The following is a 25,359-nucleotide window of genomic DNA, read 5'->3' as shown; positions in this document are numbered from 1 at the left end:
CAAATGCATTTACAAATCCTATTTCTCAACCAAGCAAGGCAATTAAGTATAGTTCTATCTTAATTGCGAATCTTTCACCCGATGACCAGGATCCAGATCTTGCTCTATTTGATTCTATATGCAATCAAGAATTTCCTTTTTCAAGTTTAACTCAAGATCCGTAAATAATATTTCACTGTTAGCTACGCAGTAAAATAATTAGAAGTAGAATCAAATAAACAACCCATAACGATAGATTCAAGATCTTCAATCTAAGCTTCAAACAACAAGATCATCTAACATCCATGACCCAAGAATACTAGAGTTTTTAGCTACTCATAATCATACAAAAATCAACAATAAAAGTCTTAAACATAATATAAACAAACAAATAGAAGAAAGTTTAGAAGAACTCTTTGAATCCTTGCTCCAAGATGTTGTTCTTCTTCTCCTTTCTTAGCTCCAAGATGAAGCTCCTCAAAAAGTTCCTCTCTCTAAAACTCTTTCTCTAAAATTTGATCTTCTATCAATAATGGAGCTTTTGCTTTATGTATATTGAGTGGGATTAATAAGGAATTCCAATTTTAGTTTTTCCGGGTTGGTAGCGCGCGAACTATTGCGCGAACTACATAGTTCGCGCACTACTTCGCGCAGTATTCTGCCTCTGTTCCTTATACGCGCGAACTACCGCGCGAACTTTGTAGTTCGCGCGTTTTCACCCTGTTCCGTTTCGCATTGGGAAAAACGTAAAACATGAAAGTTGTAGCCCTTTGAGTTAGCGTTCCAACCATATATTGTGAATCCCAAATGGATTCCTGAGCAAAATGTTATGTGTATTTTACTAGACAGTGCGCAGTATGCCTGCTCGATTCTTCGTTTGCTCTAACTATCATCCGTTGACCCCCAAACGCGATCCCGACTTAATTTCTTGAGCTTTTACACAGATTTCAAAGCTCCAAATCACTTGAATTCATTCCATAACATCTATATAGCTCGAAATCACTCCTACAAAGCATAAAATACACAGTTAGTGCAAGACACTAGCGATTAAAGCGCAAACTCAACTAAAGTGCAGTAAATTAGAGTGTAATAATCGACTAAAATACGCAATTATAGCCTATCATCAGCTGCCATTGTTCATGTGTTAAGATTTGGATGCATTATTTGTATGGTGTGTCGTGTGAGGTGTTTACTGATCACCGTAGCCTCAAACATTTGTTCAAACAGAAGGATCTCAATTTGAGGCACGAAGATGGTTGGAGTTGCTAAAGGATTATGATATTAATATTTTGTACCATCCGGGAAGGACAATGTGGTGGCCGATGCTTTGAGCCGGAAGGCGGTGAGCATGGGGAGTTTGGCATATATTCCAGTTGGGGAGAGACCTCTTGCAGTTGAGGTTCAGGCCTTGGCCAATTGGTTCGTGAGATTAGATATTTCGGAGCCCGTCAGGTATTGGCTTGCGTGATTTCTCGGTCTTCCATATATGATCGCATCAGAGAGCACTCGTATGATGATCCTCATTTGCTTATCCTCAAGGACAGGGTTCAGTACGATGATGTCAGGGATGTGACTATTGGTGATGATTGGGTGTTGAGGATGCAGGGACGGATATGTGTGCCCAATGTGGATGGGCTTCGGGAGTTGATTCTGGAGGAGGCCCATAGCTCGCGGTATTCCATTCATCCGGGTGCCGCGAAGATGCATCAGGATTTGAGACAGAATTATTTGTGGAGGAGAATGAAGAAAGACATTGTGGGATTTGTGGCTCGGTGTCTCAATTGTCAGCAGGTGAAATATGAGCATCAGAGACCGGGTGGCCTGCTTCAGCGGATGGATATTCCAGAGTGGAAGTGGCAGCGGATCACCATGGACTTTGTAGTTGGTCTCCCACGGACTTTGAAGAAGTTCGATGCTATTTGGGTGATTGTGGATCGGTTGACCAAGTCCGCGCACTTCATTTCTGTGTGTACTACCTATTCTTCAGAGCGGTTGACAGAGATCTATATCCGGGAGATTGTTCATTTGCATGGTGTCCCAGTTTCCATCATTTCAGATAGGGGCACTCAGTTTACTTTGTAGTTTTGGAGGTTTGTGCAGCGAGAGTTGGGTACTTAGGTTGAGTTGAGCACAACTTTTCAGCCTCAGACGGACGGGCAATCCGAGCGCATTATTCAGATATTGAAGGACATGTTGCGTGCTTGTGTCATCGATTTTGGAGGGTCGTGGGATCAGTTTCTACCGCTTGTAGAGTTTGCTTATAACAACAGCTACCAGTCGAGTATTTAGATGGCTCCGTATGAGGCTTTATATGAGAGGCGGTGTAGATCTCCAGTGGGTTGGTTTGAGCCGGGTGAGGCTAGGTTATTGGGTACAAAATTGGTGCAGGATGCTTTAGACAAGGTGAAGGTGATTCAGGAGAGACTTCGTGCAGTGCAGTCGAGACAGAAGAGTTATGCTGACAGGAAGGTTCGGGATGTGTCCTACATGGTTGGCGAGAAGGTTCTGTTGAAGGTTTCACCCATGAAGGGTGTTATGAGATTTGGGAAGAAAGGGAAATTGAGTCCTCGGTTCATTGGGCCTTTTGAGGTGCTTCAGAGGATTGGGGAGATGGCTTATAAGCTTGCTTTGCCACCCAGCTTATCGAGTGTGCATTCGGTATTTCATGTTTTTATACTCCAGAAGTATATTGGGGATCCATCTCATATTTTGGATTTTAACACGGTTCAGTTGGATGGTGATTTGACTTATGATGTGGAGCCAACATCTATTTTGGAGCGTCACGTTCGAAAATTGAGATCATATAGCTTCATTGAAAGTGCAGTTAAGAGGTCAGCCCGTGGAGGAGGCTACCTGGGAGACGTAGCGGGAGATGCAGAGCAGATATCCTCACCTATTTAAGGCTTAGGTATGTTTCTTGACTCGTTCGAGGACGAATGTTTGTTTAAGAGGGGGAGGATGTGACAAACCGGCCAGTTGTCTCATGAGTTACCCCTCCGTTTTCCCCATTTCTGCTTCTTATTACTTTGTTTATCGGTTCTATATATGATCGGGTTGGTTAGCTCAGGTTCGGAAAGGTTTTGATAAGGTTTGAGACACTTAGTCTCTTTTGAGGAAATTTAAGTTGGAAAAGTCAACCGGATGTTGTCTTGTGTGTTAGAGGGCTCGAGTGTGAGTTCTGATGGTTCGGATAGCTTCGGGAAGTGATTTCGGACTTAGGAGTGTGATCAGAATGTGTTTTGGAGGTCTGGAGTAGATTTAGGCTTAAATTTGCGGAATTGGCTTTTTGGCATTTTCCGGTTGATAGGTGAGATTTTGATATAGGGGTTGGAATGGAATTCCGGGAGTTGCAGTAGTTCCGTTGGGTCATTTGGGATATGCATGCAAAATTTTAGGTCATTCAGATGTGGTTTGGTATACTTTTTTATCAAAAGCGTTATTCAGAAGGTTTTGAAAACTTAGGCTTGAATCTGATGTGTTTTGGTTGATTCGAAGTCGTTTGAGGTGTTTTGAAGATTGGTACAAGTTTGAGTAGTGGAATATGATATGTTGGTGCTTTTGGTTGAGGTCCAGGGGGCCTCGGGGTGATTTCGGATGGTTGATGGAAAGAATGGAAGTTTTAATGGCAGTAGAAGTTGGAATCTACTATCATAACCGCATCTGCAGTTGGAGGGACGCAGGTGCGACCCCCACAGATGCGGAAAAGAGTCACAAAAGTGGAAGATGGTGAAGTTGGCAGGAACCGTAGAAGCGGTAGAAGAACCGCAACTGCGATGGCGCAAGTGCGGGTGAGACATCGTAGATGCGGAGTCTGAATGGTTTAAGTGAAAACCGCAGAAGCAGTTCAAGGACCGCAAATGCGGTACCGCAGAAGCAGGATTTTGGCCGCAGAGGCGAAATCCCTGGGCCAGAAGGTATCAATTATTTCCTTCGCGATTTTTGAGCTATTCCACCATTTCTAAATCGCTTTTTGGATCTTTTTGGACGATTTGAAGGAGGATTACAAGGGGGTTTCATTGAGGTAAGGATTTTGGACCTAAAACTCGTTTCTATGGTATTATTGCACGGATTAGAGCTGTAATTAATGGAATTAAGGGCAAAAAATTGGGAATTCGGACTTGAGATTAAGAGACCTTAAAATGGGAATTAAAGGGGTCATTTGGACTTCGATTTTAATGTTCTTGGTATGTATGAACTCGTGGGAGGATAAGGATTCTGTTGATGTAAATTGTATCAAATTTCAAGATGTGGGCTCGGGGGTCGGGTTTGTCCAATTTCGGGATTTTTGGTATAATTTGATTAATTTTGCATGGGCTTCGTCCCTTTAGCCTATTCTAATGTTGTGATTCTGATTTTGGGTAGATTCGGCTCGAGTTGAGGCTGCGGTGAGAGGAAAAAGAATCGCGGAGTAGTATTTTCATCCGGTTTGAGGTAAGTAATCATTATAAATCTGGAACTAAGGGTACAAACCCCGGTATTTCGAATTGTTTTGATAAATGAGGTGACGCACATGCTAGGTGACGAGCGTGTAGGCGTGCACGGTTGGGATTGTGACTTGGTCCGTCTCGTAGCAACTACTAAGCCGTGTATTTGATTTGAAATCTTATAATATTCTGTATTTTAGACATTCACATTGTATTATGGGTTGTATGCCATGTTTGGGGCCTTGTGCCGACCTGTTGAGACCCTTAGGGGCATTTTGATTGTTTTTCCTCACTCTATTTGTTTGAAAGCATATCCTTAGTCATGTTTTACCTGTTTATTGTTTAAAACTAGTTTTATCACTGTACTTCTTAAAATATGAGAACTGTTCGAACTGAGTTCCCTAATTTCTATTGTTATGCCCGAGTGGCTGTGAGGTAAATGACTGAGAGAGGTTGAGGACCTAATGGTGAAGATATATATATATATATATATATATATATATATATATATATATATATATATATATATATATTATGGATCGGGCTACACGCTGCAGCGATACTTATATGGATCGGGGGTTGCACTCCGCAGCGATATATATATTGGATCGGGTTGCGCGCCGCAGAGATATGACGTTTTGGCTGTAGGAGCTCCTCCGGAGTCTGTACACCCCTAGTGAGCGTAGTCGACTATAAACTATGAATCGAGCTGCACGCCGCAACAGTTACTATGATTATTACTATTATGAGATATTATTGATCCTGAGTGCTGAGAGTGGTACTGAGTGACGAGAGCTGAGTCACGAGTGACTGAGAGGCTGCTCGAGAGGCCATATTATGAGTGATACCTTGCCCGAGGGGCCCATTTATGATATTTTCACTGATTTAACTCTTCTTTTAAATAAGCCTATGTTGAAAAATTGCTAAGTAAATGATTTCAAGTATTCCAATTGAAACTGAAGATTTTATGACGAGACTGGTTTTTAAACTGTGGAGTTTGATCTATTATTCTACTGTTTACTCCTTTATATGATTTTAACTACTCGTCACTGCTTTCAGACCTTATTTACTTCAGTTACTTACTGAGCTGGCATACTCATGTTACTCTCTGCACCTTGTGTGCAGATCCAGGTACCCGAACGGCAGAGTTAGGGTCCTCAGCATTATCAGAGTTTGCTGGAGACTGCAAGGTAGTTGCATGACGTTCGCAGCCCTGCTTTCCTCCTTCCTATCTTGTTCTTTTCTGCATTTTAAACTTATGATGTATTAGGCAGTCGGTTGTATATTTAGAGGCTCTAGACCCGTGACACCAGATGTTTGGGCTGTGTTGGTTTACTGTTTTATTGATTTCCGCACATTTTTAGCTGTTTTATACATTTCTTATGAAAACTGAGGTTTAAACCTGTGTTAGAAACTAGTTTTATAAAAGAGATTCGATGTAATTATGTTTGGGTTGGCTTGCCTAGTAATGTGATAGGCACATTTCATGATCGGGTATTTGGGGTCATGACAGATGATAGGCTATAATTATATATTTTTAGTCAATTATTACACTCTAATTTACAGCACTTTAGTTGAGTTTGTGCTTTAATCGCTAGTGTCTTGCACTAATTGTGTGTTTTATGTCTTGTAGGAGAGATTACGAGCTATGTAGATATTATGGAATGAATTCAAGTGATTTGGAGCTTTGAAGCCTGAGTAAAAGCCCAAGGAATTAAGCCAAAATCGTATTCAGGGATCAACGGATGATAGTTAGAACGAACGAAGAATCGAGTAGGCATATTGTGCACTTTCTAGTAAAATGGACATAAAGTTTTTCTTAGAACTCCATTTGGTCTCCACAATACATGGTTGGAAAGTTAACTCATAGCGCTACAACTTTATATTTTACATTTTTCCAAACCACTAATAGAATAGGGTGAAAAGTGCACGTCAAGAGCGTGGCCGCGCTCGTCAGGCAGAATCAAAGTGGATATACGTGGTCTGAGCACGGTCCAAGCGCGGCCGCGCACGTCCTATCCGAAAAATGTGTCCTTTTTCGCATAGGAGAAGGTGTAATTGTTTGGTCCCAACCCTACTTGGTATATATACATGGAAAAACAGTATTTTGAGAGGTTGGACAGATTTGAGACACAGATTCGACCTAAAGAGGCAAGGACACAATAGGAGCAAGGCGGGGAATTCTTCTACGAGTTTTTCCTTCCTCTTCCTATTTTTCATTGCTGGTTATGACTTATAGTATTGTAGTTTTACATACTATTATGAATAGCAAATTTGTTATCTAGGGTTTTGATGGAACCTTTTGCATGATAAATTCTTGTTATGTTTTTATATAATTGAGCCATAGTATTTTCTCTATTTGTTCAACTATATTATTCTTGTGGTTGATTGAAGGGCCCTCAATTAGCTGTACGTATTTAGTATGTATTAATCGGGAGAGAGTGCATATTTAGGTAGTTGTTGAACAACGTCACTTCCGATGTATGTGAGAAATCAATAACCAAGGGATTAAAGGTGGGATTAGGGATAACGAAAACTTGAGTGCGATCTAAGTGAGTTGTAATTAAAGCCAACTAGCGTAACTCGGGAGAGTATGTCTAGTAAATTATCGTAATTACTCAGGAGAGAATTACAACACGTAGAGCAGTCATGATTGGTAGAGAATACTTAGACGAAATTATAGAAGACATAGCGGGAAGGATTCCGACAATTGGAAAAATCATAACTCTAGACCTCCTTAATATTTTCTCCAACGTGTAGTATCTTTAGTGTTAATTTATTATTTTAATTTGTTAGTTAGTTAGTTAAACACAAGAATCTTAATATCTATAAGTTAGGAATTGTTCAAGCTTGTATTCTTGGTGATAGTGAACAATTGTATCTAAGCCTTAGTTCTCTGTGGGATTCGACTCCGGACTTGTAAACCGGATTTTATTTGCAATGACCGCTTTACCCTTTTTATAAGGCATAGTTGGGAGTGATCAAATTTTGGCATTGTTACCGGGGAACTAACAATGTAGCTGTAGGTGTACAGATTTCTAGGTTGCAAGTTTGAACTGTTATGTTTGTTTTCGTGTATTTGATTATTTATTTATTTTTAGTTTTTTTTTTTATTTTTGATCTGAGAGACATGGAATCTTGGAATTATGAGAGTTTTGATGTTGATAATTCTACTTTTGATCCTTGTTATGCATATTTTGGAGGAAACCACGCAAGGCAAAATTATCAAATTATTCCCGAGAGCGAGTTATGTGCACCAACTCAATTTTATGTGTGGAATGTGTGTGATATGTGTCACACCTCTTTTTCCTACCCCGAAAGAGATATAGGGAAGTTTTTTCAATTAAAGTGACAATAATCGAAACGGGATTATTTATATCAAATTCAGAGTCGCCACTTGGAATATTTATGGTATCTCAAGTCACCGGTATATTTTAAATCTCAAATCGAGGAAGGTTTGACTCTTATTTATGGTCCGCAAACACAGAAGACCGGGTAAGAAATTTTGTTAACGGGGGAGAAGGTGTGGGGCACTCTCGAATTCCGTGGTTTTAGCACGGTCACTCAACTATAAATAATTGGCCTAATTATCTTATTTAATACATGTTTTAAAACCTATTGTGCATTTCTAACTTTTTAACCGCTTTTAATTATTTACGGAATTTGTTTGAACAAGTCGCGATATCGTGTACTCGTTTGTTTTTGTACACATTGCGAATCGCGTCACGGGAACCGTACCCATGATCTACAACATATGTATCTTATTATTATTTGAAGTTATGATCGAGTCACGTGAAACTCACACTCGAATGGATTTACGTATCGTGATCATGCCACGTGAACCGTACTCATAGCCATGATGATTTAAAATTAATCGCGCCTAAAGCAAGCTACGATGTTTCTGATTATTTCTTTCTAAATTTGAGATTATTGGGAATTTAGGACTTAAGGAATTTTTATTTGTAGGAAAGAACATGTAAAGTTCCCGTTAACAATTGCTAGACACTAGTTAATACATTCAATGAACACATGATGAATTCTTGTTGCGATTCTATTTCCAGCAGATGAAACACATAGAGGCGAGCTTTTGCTATTTCTTAACGATTTTAAAAGAATCCGGTCTTTGCAATTGAAGCTGTAGCAATACTGTAATTCACACAAAAAGAAAAGCTTAACCAAAGTGCAATCTCTATAGCTAACTTACAAATTTTTAGCCGTGGGTATTTGCATTTACCTAGTATTTGTTAAGCATTTATGTTTGTCGAAAAGGGCAAATTGTAGATTCTGAAATCTATTTGATTACGGAAATAGGTACCAGAAGAAGATAATAATGTCACATGTTGAAGCAATGATTAGAAGCCCATAGCACTTCAATTACGACGTCAAAAAACATGAATAAGAAGATTAGCCATAGCAAGAGAGGAAATTGGTTGCAGCACCTCGCGCTGTCCAACAAAATGCCCAATAAAAATGGTAAAAAAATACAAGTAACTACCATGTATTATTCCACAACAAACTTATCACAAATTCAGAATATCGCAAACTCATGCAAATTTATCACTGAAATATCATATGGACGAAATCAAGAAATAAAAAGGATAAGGCAGGAATGGACCTTGTGAGCAAATCATTTCCATTAAACAGAAGCTAAAATTTGTACAGCAACCATGGATGAATTGCAAAAGACAATCACCAACGGAATTTGAACCCAAAATGAAAACCGCGCAACGGCCTCGACGAACCCCGACCCCAAATCGATGAGATAACACTCAAGACGACAAGCTTAACTTCCACTTCACACTTCCTTCAAGCAATTTCGGACCCCAATTTCACAATAATTTGTTTGTCTATGGATATATGGAAGCAGCGAAAAGGAAAAACTTTATGTTGCCTTAAGCTTTGGCCAAAATGAGACCCCCTGTACCTAATTCCTTTGTGTGCGTGTGTGTTCGTTCTCTGTTTTTGAGTATAGGAGACGATGGTCTCCTCTTCTTTTGGAATCTCGCCGTTTTTTCTGTAGTCTTGGGTCTAGACTTGATTTAGGAATTAGGTATTCTTTTTAAGGGGTAGGGATTTGGTTACGTCTTAGGTCAAATGGGAAATTGGTACAGGCTCAATATTTTGAGCTATTCGAAATTGGGTCTTTTTTAGTTAAGACCAAACAAAATTAGCCTCAAATTTCATACTTTTTTTTCTAAAACAAGACCAAAAATACTACACCATTTACTAATTAATCCTACTCAAGTAAAATAATTATTAAAATAAAAGTAACCGTTAAAACAAACCTATTTTTGGTATTTTTCAAATATCATACTAAAAGATAAAAAATGAAAAAATCATTATAAAATAATATTCTTGAAAACAAAGTGGAGCTATTTTTTTTGTATTTTTGAATTTTATGTAAGGTAGATAAATTAGAAGTAACTAGATAAAATATTAACTAACTAAATAAAAGAAAATATTTTTTTATAATTTTTATTTTTTGTGATAAAAATAAAGTAAAAGAGTCAACACTATTTAGAATAGCGATACTAAACCTAAACTAAATATTTTACGCTAAAATGTGTAAAATCTTGGGGAGGGTCAAAAATTACATGTCTACAATATGTGTGGCGGTCAAGATGGTCACTTTCATGGTTGTGCTTACATTTCTTATCTTCCCCCAACCCCTTACTTTGATGGTTTTTCTTTTTCTTGTGAAGTTAATAGGAACAAAGAACTCAGGTATGAGGACCTGAAAGAGATCGAGGATATGTTAAAGTGTCTTATGGAACAATATGATTAGATACAATTGCGAGTACAAAGGCAAGGGGCAACTATTCACAACTTGGAGGCTCAAGCGAATAAATTAATTGAACCTTGTAAAGCGCAACAAGTTGACATTGTGGATAGTAGCCAGTATGAGTATGAATTGGCTGCAGAAATTGCCATTATACTGGAGGATTTAAAAATATACGAGGATGAGCTAGAGGAGAAGGCCAGAGTAGAACACCAACAATTAATCGAGCTATATTTGGAGGATGTCAATGTCGTAAAAGAGATACTAGAGTCAACCAAGGATATTAAGGATACATATTTAGTTGACTCTAGTGTCATTAGTGTTAACGATGTTGACAATCCCAATGTTTGTGTAGTTGAGCGCATTGGTCCATTCTCCAAGTATTTTCCACATTGTGTATGGATGATGATATGAAAATAGAGTCGTCCGAGCCACTTGAGGAGTCAAGGAGTAAGGAACAAGATGCCTACATTCTGGAATTCTTCGTGCTAGAAAGTCGGGAATACACATCTCATCCAAAGGCCAAGAAGTGCAGAATACTACATTATTTTATTAGGCTAGTCAAATTCGTTCTACCATCCCAGGAGCATGATCACAGAGCATAATCAAAACTTGGGATCCAATTCATAAGTTCGAAGTGGAGGCAAAATATGATTCACGTCGTGCCGCGACGTTAAATCAAGCGTTTGTTGGGAGGCAACCCAGCTTTACTTTCTTTTTTATTTTTTTATTATTGTATTATTCTTGTAGTGTCGATTTTTTATTTTTAGGAGCATGGAACGCAAAGCCATTGGAAAGATGCAACATCAAACAAGATGGTTGGAACTAAGTGTGAGGTACCCGCACGAAGGACCAAGTTTGGAAGAAGTCTGAGTACCCCATGACCTGTTAGTGCTTCGGCCTTTGGCCTACTAGGGAGTCTCTTTTACCCTTTTATTAGTTATGGTGTGCATTGGAGACAATACACAATTTTAAGTGTGGGGTGAGGAGATTGTCTGGGTGACTTTCTATGTTATTTTAGTTGTGTTAGTTAAATTGAATATTTATTTTTATTTTTTTAGAAAAAAGGAAAAAAATAAAGATTGGACTTTTCCTGACGATGGATATATTAGACAATTTTCTTGAGGGATTTAACTCTAAAGAAAAAGACAAAAAGATTTTCTTTTTAGGTAGTGTAATAATTCCCCCTTAGTTTTTCTTTGTGCCGCGGTTCTTTTTCAAGGGTTTTATTTTAAACAGGTGTAGTTAGTTTTATTTTTTTTAAGAAATAGGAGCCAATGTGTTGTATTTTGAAATGAAGCAATATCTCTTAACTTTGTATTCCTTGAGAATAGTGAGTACTTTGGTTGCGACGCTTAGGCTCAGTTTTTGACTCTTGTATAAGTATCTTAAATTGTATGATTTTAACTTTGCTTAACAGCTTTGACTAGAGTGTGTTGATGAATCCAAACGTGAGTGAGTTATGTGCCATGTGTGTGTGAGGTTTCGGTGTTACTCTGTGCATTGCATTTGATGCCTAGAACTTGCCCCGCGTGTTTGCAAAGCGAAATAGTAGTTTTGTTCAGTCTTGGAAGTGATATAGGCGTTTTTTTGTTGAGCAAGATATGTATATTTTACCGGCCTAATTGTTATGTATCATAGTTAACCCCTTTTAGCATGTAATCATGTTTCTTTGGCAACCACACTACAAGCCTTACCAATTTGTTTGAATTAACCATCTATTTGAACCCTCTAACCTTTCATGAGCACTTGAATTGTTATGAACTTTGTAAAAGTTAAAGTGTGGGGTGGTTAGTTTGGCTTTTGAGTGGAACTAATGAAATAGGAGAAATGTGCATTGTTTTGAAAGAGTAAGAGCCACTTGAATTGAAAAAGAAAGAAAAGCAAAAAAAAAGTTGTATTGCTGTGAAAAAATATTCCTTGATAAGTGGTGAGTCTTGATGTAATTGTATTTAAAGATGTATGGGGTAATATACATTGAGGTGAAGGTGGAGTTTGGTTTGACATAAGTATGGAGTTTGAATGCTAAAGTATATGTATTAAAGTGCTTAGGGAGGTGTAGTCACTCTTATATCTAAATGTATCCTACCCGTCCTGCAGCCTACATTACAATCAAATAAAGTCCTACTTGATCCTAGACTGAATGAACTCGATTAGTAGAGTAATACACTACGGGCAAGCCTATGGTGTATCTTTTGTGGCATATGAATGTTATTTCTGAGACTGGGTGAATTTTTTCTATCTTGAGTTCCTAAGTGCTCTTAAATTTTATTGTGTGGAACTACTCTCTTTTGTTGTGTGAGGGCACTTGATTCATGAAGGAAAGGTAATGTCCGTGATCTCTATATTAAAGTAAGTGGGTGAGTTATGAATAATGCGTGATACTTGTGAGTCAAATCTTGAGGTAAAGATGTTACGCTTTTGTGATTAGTCTATTTTAAATATTCTTGGTGTGATGAGTTATGAGAATTGTTTAAAAAAGGTCGTGTCTATATAAAGTGTAGTTTGATTACTTGAGGACGAGCAATGGTTTGAGTGTGGGGTGTTGATGATAGGCTATAATCTCATGTTTTAGTCGATTATTACATTCCAATTTACTGCACTTTAGTTGAGTTTGAGCTTTAATCGCTAGTGTTTTGCACTAATTGTGTGTTTTATGCCTTGTAGGAGTGATTTCGAGCTATGTAGATGTTATGGAATGAATTCAAGTGATTTAGAGCTTTGAAGTCTGAGTAAAAGCCCAAGGAATTAAGCTAGGATCGTGTTCGGAGATCAACGGATGATAATTAGAACGAACGAAGAATCGAGTAGGCATATTGCGCACTTTCTAGCAAAATAGACATAATTTTTTTGCTCAGAACTCCATTTGGGCTCCACAATAAATGCTGGAAATATAACTCAAAGGGCTACAACTTTCATGTTTTACGTTTTACCAAATTCTTAACAGAAGAGGGTAAAAAGTGTGCGTCAAGAGCGCGGTCGCGCTCGTCAAGCAGAATCAAAGTGGATATGCGTGGTCTAAGCGCGGCCGCACACGTCTTGTCCAGAAAATGTGTCTTTTTTCACGTAGGAGAAGGTGTAATTGTTTGGGCCCAACCCTACTTGGTATATATACATGGAAAAATAATATTTTGAGAGGTTGGACAGATTTGAGACACAGATTCGACCTAAGGAGGCAGAGACACAATAGGAGCAAGGCGGAGAATTCTTCTACGAGTTTTCCTTCCTCTTCCTATTTTTTCATTGTTGGTTATGACTTTTAGTATTGTAGTTTTACATACTATTATGAATAGTTAATTTGTTTTCTAGGGTTATTGATGGAACCTTTTGTATGATAAATTCTTGTTTTGTTTTTATATAATTGAGCTGTAATATTTTCTCTATTTGTTCAACTATATTATTCTTGTGGTTGATTGAAGGGCCCTCAATTAGCTGTACTTGTTTAGTATGTATTACTAGGGAGAGAGTACATATTTAGGTAGTTGTTGAACAACATCATTCCCGACGTATGTGAGAAATCAATAACCATGGGTTTAAAGGTGGGATTAGGGATAACGAAACTTTGGGTGTGATCTAAGTGAGTTGTAAAGCCAGCTAGCGTAACTCGGGAGACTATGTCTAGTATATTATCGTAATTACTCGGGAGAGAATTACAACATGCAGAGCGCTCATGATCGGTAGAGAATACTTAGGCAAAATTATAGAAGACATAGAGGGAAGGATTCTGATAATTGGGGAAATCATAACTCTAGACCTCCTTAATCTTTTCTCCAACCTGTAGTATCTTTAGTGTTAATTTATTATTTTAATTTATTAGTTAGTTAGTTAAACACAAGAATCTTAATATCTATAAGTTAGGAATTGTTCAAGCTTGCATTCTTGGTGATAGTGAGCAATTGTATCTAAGCCTTAGTTCTCTGTGGGATTCGACTCCGGACTTATAAACTAGATTATATTTGCAACGATCGCTTTGTCCTTTTTATAAGGCATAGTTGGGCGTGATCAGTAATATTGCTCTTACTGCTATCCTCGGAAGCATTGCTCTCAGAGCAAAACTTGCTATTTCTTTTGATTTTAACGTTAAGTCTCACTTTTAATTTAATTTATGTATCATTTTTTATCAAACCAATTCGCTTGTCTATAAACCATGCAATAAATTTAACTGTACCATTTTATGGATAAACAGTTTGGCACCCACCGTGCGACTTAGGCAATTGCGTAATTGAGTTAATCCTTGCATCTATCACTAACTTGTTTGATTCTTTGTTTCATAGCAAAAAAATGATAGCTAACGATGTCAACATCGCGCACGGCGCTAAGGCACCCAAAAATCTGCCTCAACATAAGGATTCAATCAATGACACTTGTAACGAGAGGGACGTTGCAACTCCAGTCCATGGTGGACAATATCCCCGACATATGAGCAAAATGACTCCTGATGAAGTGAAGGACGATCATGTTGCGGAAACAACAAGGATCTTGAGAGACTAACAAAAATCCATCATGGGCCATCTCTCAAGGCAGGACTAAATCATGACAGAATTAAAGCAGGCATTATCAGGCGCTTCCAACAATGCAAACGGAAGAGGCCCAGCTCCTCCTGGTGTTCCTGCAAATCAGGCGGCTCAAAGAGTTGATAATAACACCCCGAGGGTTGAGGTCGACTTCAATGGAGCTGGGAGGGACCGGTAGCGGATCCAGTAATGACAATGATAAAGATCGCTTCAAAACCGAACTCATGAGATTCATCAGAGAAATGAACGAGCGGATGGATAGGAACACGAAAGGGTTCCACACTTGAATGGACCAAATTTCGGATGCACCACTAGTGTTGAAGGCCCGGACTTGAAGAAGTACACCCAATTTTCATTTAAACCGAGCGCAACACCAGAATTGATTCTGAAACGATTCAAAATGTCGGCCATACCGAAGTACGTGGGACTTCAAACCCTTAGAAGCACATCACAACTTATACAACGACAGTGAAAGGAAACGACTTGGCCCAACATGAGATTAAGTCTGTCCTGCTGAAGAAATTCAGAGAAACCCTCACGAAAGAGGCCTTGACATGGTATTCGCTTTTACCCGAACATTCAATTGATTCTTTTGAAATGCTCGCAGATTCTTTCATTAAAGCCCATGCCGGAGACATGAAGGTCCAGGCCCGTAGGCAAACGTATCTTTGGCACTAACAAATTTGACTCAACGGGTGGTGAAAGAGAAGGGATAGAGAGAGTAAGATACTTAGAAAACTTGGTGGAGGTGAAAGTAAAATTTTGATTTAACCAAAGAGCCTATATTTATAGATTTACGATGACGGTTCGGCGGTGCTAGTGGTTGATCGCCACTTGCAAGCATTAATGGTTTAGGGAACTGTACCTAGGAGTGTCAATGGTTCGGTTCGGCCGGTTATTTTATAAAATTTGTATCATACCAATTTTTCGGTTATTCTATTATGTATAACCAAAATTAGACTTTTCGAAACCGTCCCAATCATGTCGGTTTCTCTTCGGTATCGGTACGGTTCGGTTAATTTTCAGTATTTTTTTAATATTATATAAAATTCACTAGTAGAAGTAGAATTGCAATAACATACGTTCTTTTATAGGACTTAGCAAAACTCTCTAGACATTTTTAATGTTTAAAGGGTGATGAATTAAAAAAAATGGCTAGAGTATAGATCCATCAACTATTCTACAACAGCGTAAAAGAATTAAACAAAGGCAAAGAAAATATTAATCACATGAGTTGAAAGATATACCAAGCTGGGACTCAAGAATAAAGTCAATCGAAGATTAAATATTCAAAAAGATAAATCTAAATTATATGAAAGAAAACATATTCAATACATTGTAGTTTGCTACTCATAATCGCTAGAATACTTTGTGTCTTGCTAATAAAGATACTTGAAATAACTTAGTTTAAGTAGAAGTAGCATAATAGGTTTTAGGAATTAGTATTTTGAGTTTAATTACTTGTTGGCTTGTAATAGTTTTCAAAATTCCAAGGCTCAAGGAAAATTTAATGCATTATTATTTTTAAACTTACTAAATAAATATAATTTCTACATGTAAAATTTATTCGGTACGGTTCGGTATTTTTTCGGTTTATTTTTATAAAATAAATAACCTACCCTAATTATCGGTGTGGTTATATATTTATATAAAAACCTACGGTTTCTTACAAAGAAACCTAAAAAATCGGTTCGGTGCGGTACGGTTCGGTCGGTTTAGTCGGTTTTCGAATATCTATTGACACCCCTAACTGTACCGATGTGACGTTTCGGTAACCTCAATTGCTCACATCACGAGGATGATGTCATAATTGATTGATGAACGAAATCGAAGACTCAGTTCATTCTTTTCATTACACTCTAAGAAACGAGGGTATGTATACGGGTAAAATCGGGCTTGCCCGATTTTGTCATTATTTCGAGATTAGAGGACTTCCTCAAGGGTCTGCCTCGTAAGGGATCAGACTTGAACACGGAGACAAAGCACCTAGTTGGAGATCGAGGCACCCGTCGAGATCGGATATGACCGGCTTCGAGCGAAACACAATAATGGAAAGGCGAACTATCCGTAACCGGTCGGAGATCATGGTGAAAATCTCGAAAAGGATCAAATCAAGGGCGGTTATTTGTATCAATCATGAGATTTACTTATGTAATTAGAATTGTACCTCAATTAGGATTCCTCTAGTATATAAAGAGGGATCCTCATCATTTGTAAGGACCCTCACAGTGATACAAATCAAGGCAATATAATATTTCTTTCTTCTGCTCATCAGCTTACTGCTCTTTAATTATTGTTCTTCAATTAGTGTTCTTTGACTGTTCCCGCTTTATCGTTCTCGAGGGTTCACCAAGCTCGAGGATGCTGTCCAAACGTCGGTTTGTTCTATATTCTTATCAATTTCATCACGTATCTCTAAATTAACCAATTGGTATTAAGTGAAATCATGTATCATTGAAATCACATTACAAGTTTAATTGTTACTCGATTTTTAGGTTAAACACTACCCTTAATATTAATTGTTCTTGAAGGTTACAAATACCTTAATTATGTTTAAGTACTAAATGAAGAGAGATTATATCCTAAGACATAAAAAAGAGTAAAATACTCAAAAATATTTCCTATTTAATATTTTTTAAAGGTGTATAAAAGAGAAACAGATAGATAATTTGAGATGGATGGAGTAGGAAAGAAAAAAGAATTTTGCAAAAACAAATTTAAAAAACTACTAAAATTAGCATGAACTCACGATTTACTACTTTTGAGGTAGGGGGAATAATATCTATAAACAACTGTATCCGTGCGTCATTTGAGGGATTAGTTGAGGAAACAGAGTGTTTACGTTATATAGTTAAGGAATTAGTGCCAAACATTTGCTAAAGGTTTTAAAAAGGTATATAGTTATGTAAAGAACCCTCTTTTTTTTTTACTAATAAGTGACTTTATGTTATAAAAAATTGTATATTGACTATTAATGATACTGTAAAAACCCAAAAAACTTTAGAAGACATTAGGCCCATGAGTTGTCCGCCGAGAAAGGACTTTAGCCTAGCAACAAATGATATATATTTTATATATTCCTATTATTTAGAAGCGAGAATAAGCAGCTTTTCGTCGTCTAGGGGTATTTTAGTCTTTTCAGCATCATCTAGACAGACTGTAAGCCTACAATTTTCTTTACGGCATATTTTATTTTACACTTTTCCGTTCACAGTGTCTTTCTCTCTCTCTCTCTACATACGCAGGCTCTTTCTCCTCTCAGACGTGTAACATCAACATCCTCTTGCTTTTGGTGCTTTGAGTTGTTTTGTTACCTTGCAAACACCTGTGTTTCACAGAGACCAACAATATATTTTTGGGGTTAAACATTATCTCTTCAGGTTTTCATGGGGATTAGCAATATATTTTGGGGGTTAAACATTATCTCTTCAGGTTAGATTACTTCGATGCCCTTGTTTCTGGCAAATCTGATGTTTACTTTTAAGGTTATATTGGACAGTTTATAGAAGTGTTTAGCTATGATAGTTGAATAAATTCTGGATTACGCTCTGTTCTGCTTGGGTTTTCTGTCGATGTTTCTCGCTTCGCTTCTCCACTGTTCAGCTTTTCGTCTCTGTGCTCGTTTCCTGACAGGTTATTACTTTATCTGATCCTTAATTTTAAGATTAGACTAGATAACTTGTTGAATTTTTCAGTTGTCTGATGTTTATTAATTACCAGTTACAAAAGTTAAAGGGATAAAAATTATCGTGTTAACTGAAGGTGACTTTCTGATGAGCAAAGTCAATGGATTACGAAGAAACAAAGATAATAGTTGTATTTATATAATTAGAAGAACCCTATATGGTAGACCGAAACTTATACAGTAGAGTATAAATAATGTGTTGACCATTTTATTATACTAACGATTGTTGATTTTTGTAGAATTAACTTCTTATTTTGTGAAGCAGCTGTTACCTTTCAATGGATCTTGACACACTGAAGCTGAATCCTCTTGGATTAACATATGCTTTTTCAATTTATGTATGTGCTCTGGAGCTTTGTGCGAATGTTTGTGTGATTTATGAGCTGAAAATAGCTTATTGTAGCTCTTTCATACAATCTTTAATGTGCTGACTAAATTACCCTCCTACTGATATGCGATCATCAGGCCAGACCCACTTTTCCAACCCAACCACCTTACTTTCTTCTTTCTGTTGTCATTAATTGATATAGTGTTGATTTAAGATTATATAAAGCAAAAACCTCAGCTTGCATACTCTTCTTTTAGGCTAATAAATTAAATTTAACCAAGGTTGCTCCTTAATTATATTATTTTATTCTCTTGATTTTTTGGGTTCCGCTTTCCTGCTACTTTTTCCTCTCTGCTTGTTCGCTATAGGTTATTATTTTACGTTTCATATTTCATCTCCTTCTTCATATTTATGTGCCTGAGTTAACTGAAAAAGTTTCTTTATTAGAAGTACTTATTATCTTTTTCTGATAGAAATATATAAAGGACTACATAACCAAGTTGCTCTGTTTTTCCTCGGTGGATTTAATAACAACAAGAAAATCAGAGTTACTCAAGTCCGGAACTTGTTAATGGGAAAGACTTTTAGTCTTCCCTTGGTCTACTTGTTTTTCGATTCTTCGGTCTAAGAAAACAATCTTCCCTTGATCAAATTGTGAACTATTTTACTGTTACAGCTATATTTTAACTTGTTGTAGTCTCATGGGAATTTCTTTCTAAATGAACACTCACACTGCTATATTATTTTTTTCTTATACTTCGGTTCGTAGTAGATAAAGCTTATTTGATTCTCAGTAAGGAATTGAAATAATCTTTCGAACGGACTCCATATGCTTCCAAAGGGAACTAATATATAAAACAATCAGGGAAAACTTTTACTGATGTATCAGCTGTCTAAACTTATCTTTTCACTAAAACTTACTATTTTACCTACGTACTTGTCATGTTAATATGACACGGATAGCGTAAGAAGGAGAGAGATGACTTTTTCGACGAATTTCTCTCTATATATTTGCATATACTTCTGAACTTGTCGTGCTTTTGTGCGGTTTTGACTTTACCACAAAATATCTTTCAACAAATGATGATTTATTATTTTTTGTTCTTCTTCTTCTTTTCCACTGCAGAGAGAATATATGGAGTATAGATTAACCATTGATAAGATCACTCCACAAACAAAAGAGTGGACCTCAAAGGTACATCTCATTAAGAAACCTCGGCCAAGGAAAAGTAAAGATGGAAAGACCCGATTCCAGATTGTTGTTGTCCAAGACGAAAATGTAATTTTCTGTGTACCGTGCTACTACTTCTTTTACTGTTTGAAATATAATTGCAATCACCATTATTTTTTAATTTAAACAAAAGAAAGAAACTTATCAGCTTAAGTTATCATATAGTTAATTATTTCTTCTGGCGTAGCCTATGTTAAAAAGTAAATATTACAAGAGCTCTCTAAAGTCGGATTGTACGCATTTACCATTCGCTCCTGATTCATATTTTCTTGCCCAGCCTCTTTGAATTAAAAGTTTAGTACCAAACTTTTGTGTTTCTGTTTTGGATTAATTACTTCCTCCCTTTTAACCCTTGGTTTGTCTAAAAGGATATTTTGGCATTAGTTTTTGCTCTTGCCCTGTTCGAAAGTTGCCTTCATTGACATATCATTTTTTTCCAGCTACTAATAGGACTAACCAGCTGTGCTGGATTTTATTCGTTCTAGGAGCTATCAGTTTGGATTTTAGGAAGCCTTTTTGAAAATAATTACTGCATGTGCCATCAGAACATTTGAATTTTATGCATGCTTAGCACTTTTTACATGTGTTTCTTTTTCATCTCTCTGTATATTGGTATAAACAATATAGTTAGGCACTTTGCACCAATTAATATATCGACCGAAAATGTAGATCTAAAGAAATATAATTATAATATCCATATCATTATAGCTATCTTACGTCTGTATGCTCATTTGTTTCATTATGTTATAACTACAAAATATATTGAACAACTATTGTCTTTTCTGGTACTTATTTTGATTTGCAGTATCATTGTACAAATATTGGCTCGGTTCTGAAAACATAAACTTTTTTTGTGCAGAAAACTAGAAAGTAGCAGATGAGTATATGTGATTGGCACACATATATATTTTCACAACTGATAAAGTTTTGATGTCAGTTTCAAATCCAAAGAAACACTAATTAAACAAATATCTGTTAATTAAAGAAATAACTGACTCATGATTCTCAATTGGGGCACAATCATTATTAATGTGACCAAATATTCATGTTGTTGTAGCTATTTGGCATATACCATTATCTTTACATATTCTTGATATATTGTGTTGCTACAATGCTCTACAAATAACTTCTCTACAGACTTGTCATGTATTTAATGAGTTTAAGGCAACGAGTACTGCACTTGTTGACTATTTGAATATTTCAATACTCTATATTTATATGTCTCTATAAGTTTATATCTACACACTTCTGTAGAGGCTGGTAACTAAATCATGACAATATCAAAATACAGGAAGACAAAGTAGCTGCTGTTTTGTACGGAGAAGACATAGAAAAGGATGCACACAAGCTAACTCCGTTTTCCACTTACTTGATATCTACTGCAAAAGTGAGGATTCCTCTACCCTACAGAGTACCTACGAACCGTTTTGAATGGGTTATCGATAGATTTACTGTTGTCGAAGAGGTGAAAGATGACAACATACAAGACCCACCGCTCCCACCTCCGACAAGGTTGAACACTATACATTTTGCATATCTGCAGGAGCAACAACAAAATAAGGAATTTGGTAACCATAATTTTACGCGTACTACTCTTTCACAGTTAAAGTTATTTGTATGCTTACATTCTGGGACTGTGTACATTCGTCTAAATTATAAGCCACTTACAATGTCCATTAAACAGACATAATTGCTGTCGTGGTGAACTGTGGGTCGATAAAGTATGATGGCGCTAACAGTAACAAATGTCGTGAAATCATCATAATGGATACCGGGTAAGTGGGCTAGCATTCTATTTATCTTTTTACTTTCACTACAGGTTCCAAAAAAAATTGGGTACAAATATATTGCCAGATACTATATCACGATGTCATCTTACTTGATTACTTTGGTCAGACTCATTTATTGCACCTTCAGCTTGATCCATGCCGCTTACCTTACCGTTTTGCTTAACAAATTTAATCTTTGTATGAATAGAACAAAGCATAAGATCCCCAAAAGGAAACTGTATCAGCTTTCAGACATAATCCAATTTTCTCTTTATCTTGACATTTTGAGCTACAATATTTCAGTGATCACCATGCTTTAGTACAAATTTTTATTTTTACCTTGCCCCAGATAAAATCCAGCATTGCTCATGAGAAAAGAAATGCGAAGAAGTTTGAAATGTGTCTAATACTGCTTCTTTTAATGTAAATATTGACTGCTATTATTTGAAACATCTTACTCACGAAGACTTCATTAGCCAATGGGAGATCGAAACTCCCCATTTTCTATTGTCCATGTCATTTCTGTAGCTAAGCATGATTCACATATAATATCAGTTAAGAAGTTTTATTACTCATTCCAGAAGATCATCCGTTCAAAAAGATTTATTATTTTCAAATGTGAAGGTACCTTTAATATATTAGATAGACGTGTCTCATTTCTCCAAATGATCTCTTACTTCCTCAAAAAATATTAGACAACTTCTTAAGTTCCTATATAGGCAAAAAAAATCTCTTCTCAATCTTTATACCTGGCAATTTACTTGGTAATTTATTTGTTCTATTTTTTGTGCCCTAAAATATAAATTTTTATTATGTATTCAGTACGTAGCTTTTAGAAAATGCAGTGATAAACTACATACTCCAGTAGTCATTAGTTCCAAACTGAAAAAACCTATATGAGTCATGCTGTATTTGTTTGCTTAGACACGCAAGATGCACCATTTAAAAACCTTTTCTGCCAACTTTCAATCTCCTGCTCCAACGTGTCAGTTAATTCTTATAGCATTGTTTGAATTACGATTTTACCAAATTGTCTCTGTTATATTTATATTTACATTCTTTTCTTTGTTACTCTTACTGACATTATTACAATTGTATTTTGTTTTGGATAGTGTCATTTATTGTCCATTCCTTTTACTGTAGTATGAACTCTTTTATCCTTATGCTGTGGGAAGACTTCGACGACGTTGATGGAAGCATCCTAGCTGCACAGGTTGCTAAATATCCAGTAATTGTAGCAAAGCGAATTACTCGAACCACCTATGGCGGTATGGAAAAAAATTACCCTTTTTTTCCTATTGCAAGAGATCTGTTCTGAATTCTTTACTAATATAATGTGTCATATAGGATTATCATTGTCGACAAGGTACAACTCAGTCATACTGATAAATCCACCATATCCTCAGGTTGGAAGGCTTCAAAACTGGTATGGAACAAATATTGATGTAATTGAATTTTATACTTCGCTATTTATTTCATGCAAACTGAACATGTGTAGGTAAAACTAGATGGACTAGCATATGCAATTCGTCGTCGTACCACCATGTTTTCCTGCTTACCAAAAAAAAGGGACATGCTTAGCAGGCTATTAGTTCAAAATTTCTCTATCAGTTAATTACAAGTTTATTACAATTTGGTATCTATGTATCTTCATTTAATTAGTTTTGAACTACATTGCATCTCATTGTACAATATAAATTTATGAGTTTAAAATCTTACAGCTTACACGCAAACTTTTTCACCAAAATAATTTACCGAATAGTTCTTGAGGATGTGTGACGTTGTCCTTACATTCAGTGACTATTTTGGTACGCTATATGTAACATTGCTAAGAGCAACCAACACTTCTATGCGCTTCCAATATATACTTCTATTCCTTTGATTATCTATGAAATAGTACTGCACCACGTTGGTTGTTGCGATAGTTGATCTACAATCAGACAAATAAGGTAATATTGTCATTCAACAGTGACTAAATTTCTACAAAATGAACTTATTCTTCAAACAGGAACTGTCGCTGTCACTTGAGCTAATAACCAGAGTTTCTTATCTGTATCCTCAGAAAATGGCTACGCTATATGTCAACATAACACATATATGTACTATATGTTGGAGTTGTGGTCGGGTGAAAATTATGTTATCTGTATTATAGTTATGGTCAATTGAAAGATGCAGTTTTTTTGGGTACTTTCTGTTAATTTCCCGTGCTTCTACGTAATAATTTCTCATTGAAACAACATATTCCTACTTTTTCCTACGTCTTTAAAGCTTATCACAACCTTTTAGTGTCATTTAAAATGTACCTGACATTTTGTTGGCAATGAAATGCTCTATACATGTACAGGGTCGCAGACAACCGACCAAGATTGATGAGATACAGTCAGCAAAATTCTTCGAGGGCTGCTTTGTCACTTGTGATGGCGCCAGAAGATAATGATATTGTACCAATTGCTAATATTTAGTCACAACCTCTTGTATGTGTATTTCCTGCTTGCTAATATGTATACATCTAAGGTACTTTACTATTTTAACCCCAACTGAATTAATCTACTTCTATCCCCTTCTTTCACAAATACAACTCTTTTATGTGGAAGGTAAATTATCATTGCCGACTAATGACCAAGATTTCTATGAGTTACTATGTTCACACTGTGGGCAGCAGTACAGAACTCATTCGCCGAAAATTATTCGTTGTGCGAGCTGCAACCAAAGTGTGATGTTAACACCCAGGTATTGTGGCTTACTGTCCGAGCTTAATAAAATATCTTCGCTCAACATCTTCAAACAAAAAAAAAGTATGTTCTGTCATTGGCTTGAAAATACTAATGTTTATTCGTATATTTCTTTTCTATGTCAAATAATGGGAAGCAAATATGGATATTCCACAAAGCAAACTTGGATCAAAGTTCAATTGTAAAAATATTTATTTAATTGATTCATGTACGACACATACAATATTCAAAGAGAAGAAATATTTCTCTCATTTAAATATGTGTAAGGCAAATGTTACTATAATTTCTGGTAGTAGTAAATTAATTGAAGGCTCTGTGTGACGACCCAAGGGGTCATCACCGTAATTTTTCCTTGTTCCGTGCTCCCGAGGCCTTGAAAACCTCGCTTTTAGTTGCCTCGATTAGCGTGCGCAGTTCGGGCGCGTAGCCGGAAAGTTTTTATGTTAGAATATGTGAATTATGTGAAACATTTGATGAATTTTGGTATTAATATGCATAATATTGACTTCGGTCAATATTTTGGGTAAACGGACCCGGACCTGTGATTCGACAGTCCCGGAGGGTTCGTAGAATAATATGGGACTTAGGCGTGTGCCCAGAATCAAATTCTGAGGTCCCAAGCCCGAGAAATGAATTTTTGAAAGAAATTGTTTTTCTGAAATTTGATATGAAAATTTGAAATGAAAAGGAGTTAGAAAATATAGGTATCGGGCTCGTATTTTGGTTCCGATGCCCGGTACAAGTCTTAAATATGTGTTAAGCACTATCTGTAAAGTTTGGCTAAAACCGGACGTCATATGACGTGTTTCGGACTAAAAATGGAGAATTTGAGTTATGAAAGTTGAAGAAAAGAAAATCATGTGTTTGAGGCTTGATCCTATGTATATAATGTTATTTTGGCGATTTGATCGCACGAGT

General features: G+C 36.6%; 1 protein-coding gene and 1 long non-coding RNA gene across 10 annotated transcripts; one reads left to right on the top strand and one right to left on the bottom strand.

Moving 5' to 3' along the window:
* Positions 1-210: 210 nt before the first annotated feature.
* Positions 211-9,474, bottom strand: LOC142172811 (uncharacterized). Its single transcript, XR_012701783.1, has 2 exons — positions 9,019-9,474; positions 211-984 (listed from the first exon to the last, which is right to left on the bottom strand). It is a non-coding gene; the product is annotated as an uncharacterized LOC142172811 (long non-coding RNA).
* An 8,401-nt stretch (positions 9,475-17,875) lies between these two features.
* LOC107775161 (replication protein A 70 kDa DNA-binding subunit B) lies at positions 17,876-24,308 on the top strand. 9 transcript variants are annotated; one of them, XM_016594852.2, is made up of 8 exons: positions 17,884-18,329; positions 18,647-18,719; positions 19,836-19,988; positions 21,232-21,508; positions 21,625-21,715; positions 22,853-22,977; positions 23,057-23,135; positions 24,054-24,308. In XM_016594852.2, exons 2-8 carry the CDS (start codon positions 18,660-18,662, stop codon positions 24,169-24,171), a joined length of 903 nt encoding a protein of 300 aa, XP_016450338.1. In that variant the 5' UTR covers positions 17,884-18,329; positions 18,647-18,659; the 3' UTR covers positions 24,172-24,308. The 9 variants fall into 9 exon arrangements, with proteins under 9 accessions (XP_016450343.1, XP_016450341.1, XP_016450338.1 ...); XM_016594851.2 differs by having other exon boundaries at positions 17,893-18,128; positions 21,232-21,526; XM_016594850.2 differs by having other exon boundaries at positions 17,893-18,329; positions 21,232-21,526.
* The last annotated feature ends 1,051 nt before the right edge of the window (positions 24,309-25,359 follow it).

The sequence above is a fragment of the Nicotiana tabacum genome, chromosome 18, assembly GCF_000715075.1.
Source record: "Nicotiana tabacum cultivar K326 chromosome 18, ASM71507v2, whole genome shotgun sequence".
NCBI classification, from domain to species: domain Eukaryota; kingdom Viridiplantae; phylum Streptophyta; class Magnoliopsida; order Solanales; family Solanaceae; genus Nicotiana; species Nicotiana tabacum.
The sequence above is the reverse complement of the archived record's forward strand: the minus strand, read 5'-3'. Positions and strand labels throughout refer to the sequence as shown.

Excerpts from the sequence above, each read along its gene's own strand:
- LOC107775161 (XM_016594851.2), top strand. The coding sequence starts at position 18,660 with ATGGATCTTGACACACTGAAGCTGAATCCTCTTGGATTAACATATGCT. Across the intron at positions 18,720-19,835 it reads CATATGCTTTTTCAATTTAT|AGAGAATATATGGAGTATAG; the intron begins GTATGTGCTCTG and ends TTTCCACTGCAG. Across the intron at positions 21,527-21,624 it reads TGGTAACCATAATTTTACGC|ACATAATTGCTGTCGTGGTG; the intron begins GTACTACTCTTT and ends TCCATTAAACAG.